General features: G+C 53.6%; 1 protein-coding gene across 2 annotated transcripts in view; it reads left to right on the top strand.

Moving 5' to 3' along the window:
* The window catches only part of MAP3K12 (mitogen-activated protein kinase kinase kinase 12), a 216,602-nt gene that overhangs the window by 140,095 nt on the left and 66,673 nt on the right, over positions 1–9,834 (top strand). For both annotated transcript variants that reach the window (XM_075337201.1, XM_075337202.1), the window contains exon 5: positions 8,697–8,855. In XM_075337201.1, the coding sequence (XP_075193316.1) occupies positions 8,697–8,855 (159 nt within the window). The remainder of the gene's footprint in view (positions 1–8,696; positions 8,856–9,834) is intronic.

Here is a 9,834-nt window from a genome sequence, read left to right on the forward strand (position 1 = left end):
ACTTATCTACAGAACATAGCCCACTCCTGACACCAAAATTTCAAAGTCCAAAATTACTAGCGGCCAACGATGTTTAATCAGAAAATGACATACTGGTTAAATCAGCTTTTTACCTACTGCAATTTTTACACATTTTATTCCTCATGTCATCATGTGTATTACAAATATGTAGAAATCTTGCAATTTTCACACTGGCTACTGCATTTTTTTCAAGGCTAACTTGATGTTTCAGGAACTCACATATACATTAGCAGCAATGAACAGATTCTATAGAACACACAAATACATTATATATACACATATACAATACATATGCTTTATATGTGTATATACTAGACCTTTGTATTTATTGTATTTGTGTAATTATATAGAATATACAGGTACAGTATATATTTAGTATACAGGCTCCACTGGATGGGGGATATAGTCAGGGGACAGGGTCAGTCCCAGCTTGGATTCCTCAGAGCAGTAGTGACAGGAGACGGCCCTGTCGGAGATGACAGAGATTTACTGCCTGTGTGGTGGAAGTTGGGTGCTCACTGGTCCCTGTGTGTGTGGCTGAGACACCCGATCCTGCAGCGACCACACAGTACAGAGCTCCGAGCAGTCACTAAAGCACTCTAAGACTGCGTGCGACAGTCAGGGCTCACAGCGTTTTGGACAGTGTGTTTTTTGCTGCTTCCAAAACGCTGCGTTGTACAGTACATGCACAGTGGATGGGATTTCTAGAAATCCCATATCCACTGTGCTTGTTTTTCCCACAGCGTAAACAGATATGCAGTGCGGCTTCTTGAGCTGCAGCATGTCAATTTATTGCTGCGGAGCTGCGAGTGTTCTCTGCAGAGAGAACAGAGAAAGAGACCACAACGGCCCGAACCCTGATTGTTGGCACAGGCTGCTGCGATCACCTGCGGAGAGCACTCGCAGCCTTGCAGGACAGGGCACCCTGCGTCCAGGATGCAGCATGTCCTGATCGTGTGCACATACCCGAAGGACTCGCTCACATTAGCGTTTAAATCGGACAAATGCAATGCTATAAAATCTCGCATTACACTCAGACCAATGAGGCAGAGCAGATCAGCGGTTTTCTTTCCTATGCCAATTCGGCTTGGGAAAATAATTTCAGAAAGCTGTGATTGGCAGCGAATCTCAGATCACGTGCACCTGTCGCGGGCGGGGGACAGACCACAACAGGGGGGGCGCACGAGGCGCTCGGATCCGGGCTGTGGCTGTGGCTCGAGTGGCAGCCGTCCGTCGCCCATAAGTGAAAAGGGGTTATTTACAGGGGATAGTCTTTGTCAGTAACGCCATCCATGGGTTGCGGTGAGGGATGGTGACACCGCCGCTGCCTTGCATGTGGTTGCCCAGGGCTGATGGAGCGGGGCAGCAAGGTGGGATCCCCTCCACGGGCAGGGAAGGTGTAGTCCCAGGGCCCAGAGGATGGTGAGGGATTGCAGGGAGCAGGAAACTCACAGTTCGGTTGTCGTGGTGCTGGATGAGCTGCTGGATGAGCTGCTGATTTGGAGGTTCCGTAAACACAGTCCTTTTGTAAACCAAGGCCGGATGCCGGTTGCCTCTGGAGGGGTGTGCTCGGGTCCTGCACACCGATATACAGCCAGGGGCCCTTTCTCCTGCACTTTGTCTGTCTCTCACTTGTCTGGACTAGTCCGCTTGAAACGGCCTCTGGACCAGATCCCCTCTCTCGGCACCGGCGGGCTACAACCCTGCCCTGGTCGGCCTCAGGTTCCCCGCGACCGGATCTCCGTCGCCTGTAGCCCTCACTGCCACCTAGTCAGCATGGCTAGTTCAGTCGTCCAGTGGTCCAGGGCTCCAACCCCGACTACCATCCTCTCCAGGGAGCTCCAACTCCCTCCTGTCAGCTCTCCACTGACTACAGCTCAAACTTGACTGCTGTGTTCACTTGACTTGACTCGTGTTCCCGCCCCTGACACCTCAGGACCCCTAGGTGGGCATTCTCATCCTCCTGATCCCGCCAACTGGTGTGTCCTTATTATCATGAGGGGGTGGCTAGGCTTTAATGGCTGTGTGTTGTACATGGGTGTGGGTGTTTGGTGGTAACAAGGAGGGTGAACTACTTTTGTGACTACTTGGTTTTGCCAGGGCGTCACACACCCATACAAGACTATGGGAGAGTGTGAAACATTGGACTGCACTGATGTCATGGAAGTGCAATGAGATATACGCTGAGACCAACAATGGAGAAGATGGAGAAATTAATGTCTCTCTCTTCTCACCTGTAATCCTATTCTCGCATATGAGAGAATTGGATCACACTGAATGACACTCGCCTCGTACTCGCAGCACAGTTTGAGCTGAGTATCCTTAGCATATTGAATCCAGTGCTCTCACCTTGGATGCTAGTGTTAGCCTGGCCTAATGTCTATGTCGCGGGCGGAGGAGGGGACGCTGCGCTCTCCCACTACTTGGGTCCGGCTGCCACTGGTGCTGCGGCTGCTGCTGCTCGGTGGTGGTGTGACGCCCTGGACAAGCCAGGGGTCACAGGTAATGACATCACCACACCCTACACCCCGGTTAGGTACATCAAAGCTAGACCAGAAATCCTTGTTGCCTTCCCCAGGGTCTGATGTCCACACCAGGGGGTGGAGCCAGGCGGTTGGTCTCCACCCACCAAGGAGTTCACAGTCCTGGAGGAGGGAAAACACAGGCAGTTAGAGGGAGAGTTTCTCTCAGGCAGAGCTTGAGTGCAGAAGAGTTAGTTGGAGTTGAGTTTGAGAGGTGGAAGTAAAAAGAGGAAAGTGACAGCAACGGAGCCTGAAGTTAGTTCGGGTGTGTGCCCCGGACGGAGACAGCAAGGTTAGCAGACGGCGGTGACCGTCTGCAGGAGTGGCCTATCGGAGGTGCCGTGAGGACCGTGGACGGGTGGTGACCCGGCGGTACCGGACCGGTACACAAGGAGAAGCCAGCACCATTGGCAGGGGCCTTTCGGATCCCGGCAAGGCTAGGAGTCGCCGTAAATTTGCCAAATCCGTCAGTGAAGGGGACCTCCGGGTTTCCAAACAACTAAGTCCCGATTGAAGGCAACAGTCCAACCGTATGAGAGAGACACCGCCACCGCCAAGGCACCAGTTTCTGAGGGCCAGCGCCTGCGGGCAAAGAGGGGCTCCTCCGGCCCATATCCAAGTCGGGGAGCGGGTTACCGGTGGGAACCCATCGCTACCAACATTACACAAGGTGCAGGGAAAGAGACAGTCACCGTTAACTACCGGGGAAAAGCAACAGCAGCCGTCCGTGGGAACCGTCTTTCCAGCCGTGTGTTTTACCGAGAACCGTCTCAGGCTGAGTGAGTACCACCGTGCCGTGAGGCACAGCGCTGCCCCCCGCGACCCTGCACCTCACCAGGCCCCGCACCTGGCCTGCCATCCCTCATCCTCCACCCCATCACTGGGCCCCGGGACAACCAACCCCTACCCACGGAGGGGAGAACTAACAACTCTGCTGCTCCCTGTCACCGCTCCCAGGATCCCCATACAGAGCAGCGGTGGTGTTACCAAAAATCACCACAACCATGGGTGGCGTCACGGACAATAAATCCCCAAAACCAAACCCCTTTTCACTCACGGGCGAGGAGCGCCGCTCGAGTCCCCGGGATCCGGCCCATCGCTCGAGCCATCGAGCAGCAGCGGCCGCAGCAGCAGCGGCCGCAGCAGCAGCGGCAGCCGGACCCGAGCAGTGGGAGAGCGCAGCGTCCCCTCCTCCGCCCGCGACAGTGGCTCGAGCAGTGGGTCGGATCCCGGGGACTCGAGCGGCGCTCCCCGCCCGTGCGTGAAAAGGGGAGATTTTTGATTGTGGGGGTTTTTGATTATTGTCCGTGACGCCACCCACGGTCGTGGTGATTTTGGTGACACCACCGCTGCTCTGGACGGGGATCCCGGGAGCGGTGACAGGGAGCAGCTTTGTTGTTATTTCTCCCCTCCGTGGGTAGGGGGTTGGTTGTCCCGGGGCCCGGTGATGAGGTAGGGATGAATGGCAGGCGGGTTACGGGGCCTGGTGAGGTGCAGGGTCGCGGGGGCACTCACTCAGCCAATGATGAGGACACAGTTCTCGGTAAAACACACGGCTGGATGGACGGGTCCCACAGACGGCTTGCTCCCGGCCGGTTGGTGGTGACTGCCTTTCCCTGCACCTAGATACGGTAGATGGTTCCAATGGGTTCCCACCGGTAACCCGCTCCCCGGATTGGATATAGGCCGGAGGAGCCCCTTTTGCCCGCAGGCGCTGGCCCTGAGAAACGGTTGCCTTAGCGGTGGCGGTGTCTCTCTCACTTGGCTGGACTGTTGCCTTCTGTCGGGACTTGGCTGTTGGGAAACCCAGGAGGTTCCCTTCACTAACGAATTTGGCAAATTCACGGCGACTCCTAGCCTTGCCGGGGTCCGTAAGCCCCTGCCAGATGGTGCTGACTTCTTTGTGTACCGGTCCGGTACCGCCGGGCCACCGCCCGTCCACGGCCCTTACGGTAGACTCCAATCAGTCACTCCTGAAGACGGTCACCACCGTCTGCCAACCTTGCTGATCTGTCCGGGCCACACACCCGGACCAACTTCAGACTGCTCTTTTGCTACTTTCCTCCTTCCACTTTCACTTCTCCAACTGTCCTCACTCCTCTCCAAAACTAAACTCTCTACTTTTCCCGCCTCCAGGACTGTGAACTCCTCGGTGGGCGGGACCAACCGCCTGACCCACCCCCTGGTGTGGACATCAGCCCCTGGAGGAAGGCAACAAGGGTTTTGTGTTTGACTTCGGTGTGCCTGCTGGGAGTGTGGGGTGTGTGGGTGTTGTTCTCTGTGGCCCCTGGCTTGTCCAGGGCGCCACATCTGCCTGAGCTGCCATCACTGCTGTGAAGAAGCCGACAGGCAGCAGCGAGCATCCTGCAACCCTCTTCTCCAGCAGCAGAAGAGTCCTTCCGAGGCTTGCCATTCTACACAGGCTGGAGGTTGGGAAGAGTCTCTAGTTTAGGGTGCGCTCACACAAGCATTATGACCCCCACGATTATTGGATCGCATTACCCAGAGTGCACGCACACTCTTCGGACAGTAGCGTGTCAGCTGCATAGAAATACATGCAGCTGACATGCTCCTGTCCGAAGAGTTTGCGGCCGCGTCGGGTGAGCATGTGCCGCCCCGTGTTCGGCTGCAACCGAGCCGCTCGGGTCCGGACCTTCAGTGGGTGGCTCGAGGGTCTCCGGACCCGGGGGTCCTGCGGTCACTCCGACCAAAAAGGGGTTGGCGGTTTGGGAACGTAGGTGTACGGCCGGAGCCGTGGTTTAAGTTCTTGACGCCACCCACGGGATGTGGTGAAGGTGAACACCACCGCTGCAGTTAACTTAAAGTTTTAAACATTTTTATTACCAGGGAACGGGACGGGACTAGGTCCTTTCCATTTTGCCCACACAAGCAAACCTAAACCTTGATGCTGCCTCTAAATACAGGTCAGTACCCCTTTTCCCCAGTCCAGGAAACTGGTTCGGGTCCGGGTATTGCCCACACGGGCCGGGTAATAAGTTCCTTACCCAGTAGTCTCTCAGAGGCCCCACGTTCAGGGGACCCCTGACCCGGAGGGTTGTCACCGGTCTGCATGTTGATGGAACATCGGCCTACAACATCCCGCAGGCCCTTCCTCCAACCAGCCTCTCCAGAGACTGCAGGACAATGAAAAGGTGGTCCAGTGATTATTTACAAGGCCCAATAATGTTTTTGGGTGGCCTGCTAGTTCTCGGTCTTGTCTCTATGTCAATGGGGGTTAAACAAACGGGAATCAACAAAGTCCCAACGGGGACGGGCTACCTTTTTAACACTCTTCTTCTTTAAACAGCAATCTCACGGCGCAGCTGCCGTTGCTGCCGCTCCCAGTACGGAACGTCGGCTGCCTGCTCTGGGTCAGCCTGTTCGGGGGACGGGCCCAGCCGGAGTCCTTCCGTGCCGGCTACGACCGGCACCTTCGGTATTGAGGGACCCCGCTGTGACGTGGCCTGCTCTGCCGCTTGGCAGCTATATCCCCGCCGTGCCTCAGCCGAGGCCGGGTGTCTGGGAGCGGTGAGCGTGACTTGCGGTGCTGGCTTCTGGTCGAGGATCGCCTCCGTTGCGGCGGGCGGACTGCCGGAGCCGTTGTCATCTCTGTTGCGGCCATGCTCTGGGCCGGATGGGATGCAGTTGGGGGTGCTGGAGCGATGGTGACAGTAAGGCCTGAGGGCGCAGTAGCTGGGTCCTTCCCCGTAGGTGGTACGGGCTCCGCTGCCACGGACTGAGGCAGCGGGTCGGTCGGGGCGGTGGCTGCGGAAATGGGCGATGAGGAGACTGGTGGACGAGAGCAAGCCGGGTCCCTCAGCCGAGACTGCCGGTTCCTGAGGAGCATAGGGGCGTGGGTCACTGCTTACCCACTCCTCCGAGATCATCTCCACTTCGCGTGCCCGGACAGCTGCAGCCATGCCCTTCATCTCCGACGCCCACTTCGCCAGCATGAAGTGGGCTTGGGCCCACGTACTCCGACACATCCTGTCGCGTTGGTATCCAGGAACGGGTTGCCGCAGAGTCCTGGCGTCCCTGCACTTCACAGCGTTGGTTATATGCCGCTGATCTTCACCCGCTCCCCCTTTGTCTTTTCGCGGCCTTTCTCTCTCCGGCCGGTAAATTTCGTTTTGCGACTTCCGGCTTTGCAACACGGCCGTGTTCCCAGGGGGCGGGGCTTCAGTTTTCGCGCTCTTTTCACGGGGAAGAAGACTCTGGCGAGAATCTTCGCACCAAAAAATGGCGGCAAGATGGCGGACTTGGAAACTTTTACAGCGGATCACCGCTGACTGTCCATACAAGGTGCACTTCACAAGGTAAGTGAATAGGTAAGTATCCTGTTCGTGATGCCATAAATCGGGGTGTGCCGCCCCGTGCTCAGCTGCAACCGAGCCGCTCGGGTCCGGACCTTCAGTGGGTGGCTCGAGGGTGTCCGGACCCGGGGGTCCTGCGGTCACTCCGACCAAAAAGGGGTTGGCGGATTGGTAACGTAGGTGTACGGCCGGAGCTGTGGTTTAAGTTTGTGACGCCACCCACGGGATGTGGTGAAGGTGAACACCACCGCTGCAGTTATGGGGCACTCGGGGGAGATGTTGCGCAGCAAGTTGTTAACCCCTCCGTGAGTAGGGATGATGGCCCCGAGACCCGTTGGGGGTGTTTTGGCGGTGCAGGGAGGTGGGCGGCCGGAGGGCACTGGTGTACTCACCATTAGAATGAAACACTCGAGTCTCTGGCAAATCAAGATGATGGTGGTCGGTGCCCGCAGCCGGCTGCAGTTGGGTTCCCCCACACGGTTGGTGGTCTCTTCCTTTCTCCTGCACCTGTTTGAGTTGTTGGACTACCTGCGCTTGCAGCGTCAGGAGTCCACTTCCCGGCTTGTGGATGTTGGAAGAGCCCGTTTGCCCGCAGACGCTGTCCGAGTCGGTTTTCCGGGTCGGTACCGGCGGGCCACTACCCTGTCTCGGGCCACCACGGTTCCACCGAGCCGTCTTGCCAGCTCTTGCAGACAGAGACCTTCGTATGCCTCCTAGCCAAAGGTGCCCGGGCTCCAACCCTGGCACCTGTCAGTCTGTCACAGGCCTGACCTCCACTTCTGCTCAACACTAAAACTGAACTCTGCCTGTGTTTTCCTGTCTCAGGCTCTCTGAACTCCTCGGTTGGCGTGTCCAATTGCCTGGCTCCGCCCCCTGGTGTGTCCATCCAGCCCTGAGGGAGTTGACTAGGGTGTAAATGGTTGGCTGGTGTTACTTAGTGAGGGGACTGGTGTTGTGCGTGGCTCTATCTGTGACTACCTGGCTTGTCCAGAGCATCACAAGCGCACCCTTACAGTAACTGGCTGAGGAGAGGAGAAGCCGGAAGGAGGAGCTGCACACACTGAGCTGCCTGCGAGCAAAAAAAGGCCAGCGTGGCAGCTGAGGTACGCAGTGTTCCTGTGGCTTCTATTTGAATAAAATTGACTTTAAAATTTTAAATGCACGTCCCTAAAGATTCGGGGTTTTACACTTGTGATTTGGGGTGCCTCGCGATACCCCTGGATACAGCCCAGTTCTCATGACCCCTTACAGGTCATTAGAACAGTGCAGTTTTTTCGGCACGTCATGAATATCTTGGATGCTTGATGTAACGTAACATATTTTACTATATTAAGAGTGGAATTTTAGAATTTAAAGATGATAGAATCCCGACCAACGTTCTATAGGGAATGTATTTGTCTTCCAGTCATCGGTACAGACTACATTTAAAGGGGTTGATTGAGGTTAGGAGAACGTGGCTTCTTTCTTTTAAAATGTAGTACAAATCTCGTTCATATATTGTTTGTGGCGTTCTGTCCCAAATTTCATCTTTAACACCAGATACGGTCCATGGTACAAGATGGGCAATTTTTCTGAAACAAAATCAGTAATGTCATCTCATCTTCATCTATTGCAATGCTATAAAAATGTTCTGACCCTATTCACTAGAAGAAGGAGCCTTATAGTAAATTTCAATGGATTTATATTGCTTTTATATAATAGTGCATTGGTGAATTGGCAATTTGTGCAGTTAATCTATTTTCTTTGTCTGTATGTATGATTGGTGAATATGGTATACTACCCATGGTACTAATAGAACATTAGCTTCTACAGCTCATGTATTTTCTTTTATTATACACAGCATGCTGATCACTTATGATGACTTGGTGAAGATATCAGACTTTGGTACATCCAAAGAGTTGAGTGACAAAAGCACTAAAATGTCCTTTGCGGGCACAGTAGCCTGGATGGCGCCGGAGGTCATACGAAATGAGCCTGTGTCTGAAAAGGTGGACATCTGGTAAGTGAACAACGTATCATGATTAATGTCCTGTTGTCATTGTGTCATTACTGCTGATTGCAGATTGTCTTCAATATTCTATTACTTCGGCAGTCTGAAATATACTCAATACAGCAGTGTACTGTAATATTATAACCTGCTATAGCTATTTAGCTATAGCTAAATAGTACAACAACAGGGAACCTCCAATATGATCAACATAACTGTAGATCACAACTGAGCGCTACATGGCAAATATGATAATCCTGCTGTAACAATCTACAGGGTCTGGAGTCTACATCATCTGTACTATTGATTGCTCCTCGGTCATTGGGCTACTAGAGCAGATGCTGTGACTCATTCTTTGTTTTGTCTGTTTCTCATATTATGGGGCCAGATGTTTGGGATTACCAGTAATCTCTAGTCCTGCTTAATTCCTTTACTAGCCAGAGAAAGCCGGTTCATTTTAGGATTGTAGCACTTTGTGCCCAGCTTGTCTTAACTTTCTAATTTTGACCATTCCGTCATCCCTTGCCTTTTCTTCAATCCTCTGGCATACTTTGTCTTGCCTCATCTTGCCTATTACATGATCTCGTTTTATCTGTCTAGCCTATCACTGAGTACATAGGGGCGGGGGATGGTAAAGTAACAGTCAGATCAGGGCTCTAATATTAATTTGGATCCAAATGCACCATCGAGACAAGAAGACACCACTTTGTCAATGATGGAAACACAGTTGGTGCTGAAGAGCTCTAACGTACAAGTGTAGGACTGCTCTCTGAGTGGATGTCTTGTTTCATCTATATAAGCCCCACATTCTTACTTAATCATGTACAGAGCTATATTTTACATACATACGCTAAAGACATTGGAGCTACTACCTGCTTAAAGGGAATCTGTCAGCAGGATTTCGTACTGTAAGCTGAGGACAATATGCTGCAAGGGTTAAAAAAAGGAAAAAACTGTGCTTCTCTTATCTGTATTTCAGCTGTTGTTAAGG

The sequence above is a fragment of the Anomaloglossus baeobatrachus genome, chromosome 2 (assembly GCF_048569485.1).
Source record: "Anomaloglossus baeobatrachus isolate aAnoBae1 chromosome 2, aAnoBae1.hap1, whole genome shotgun sequence".
Lineage (NCBI taxonomy): Eukaryota > Metazoa > Chordata > Amphibia > Anura > Aromobatidae > Anomaloglossus > Anomaloglossus baeobatrachus.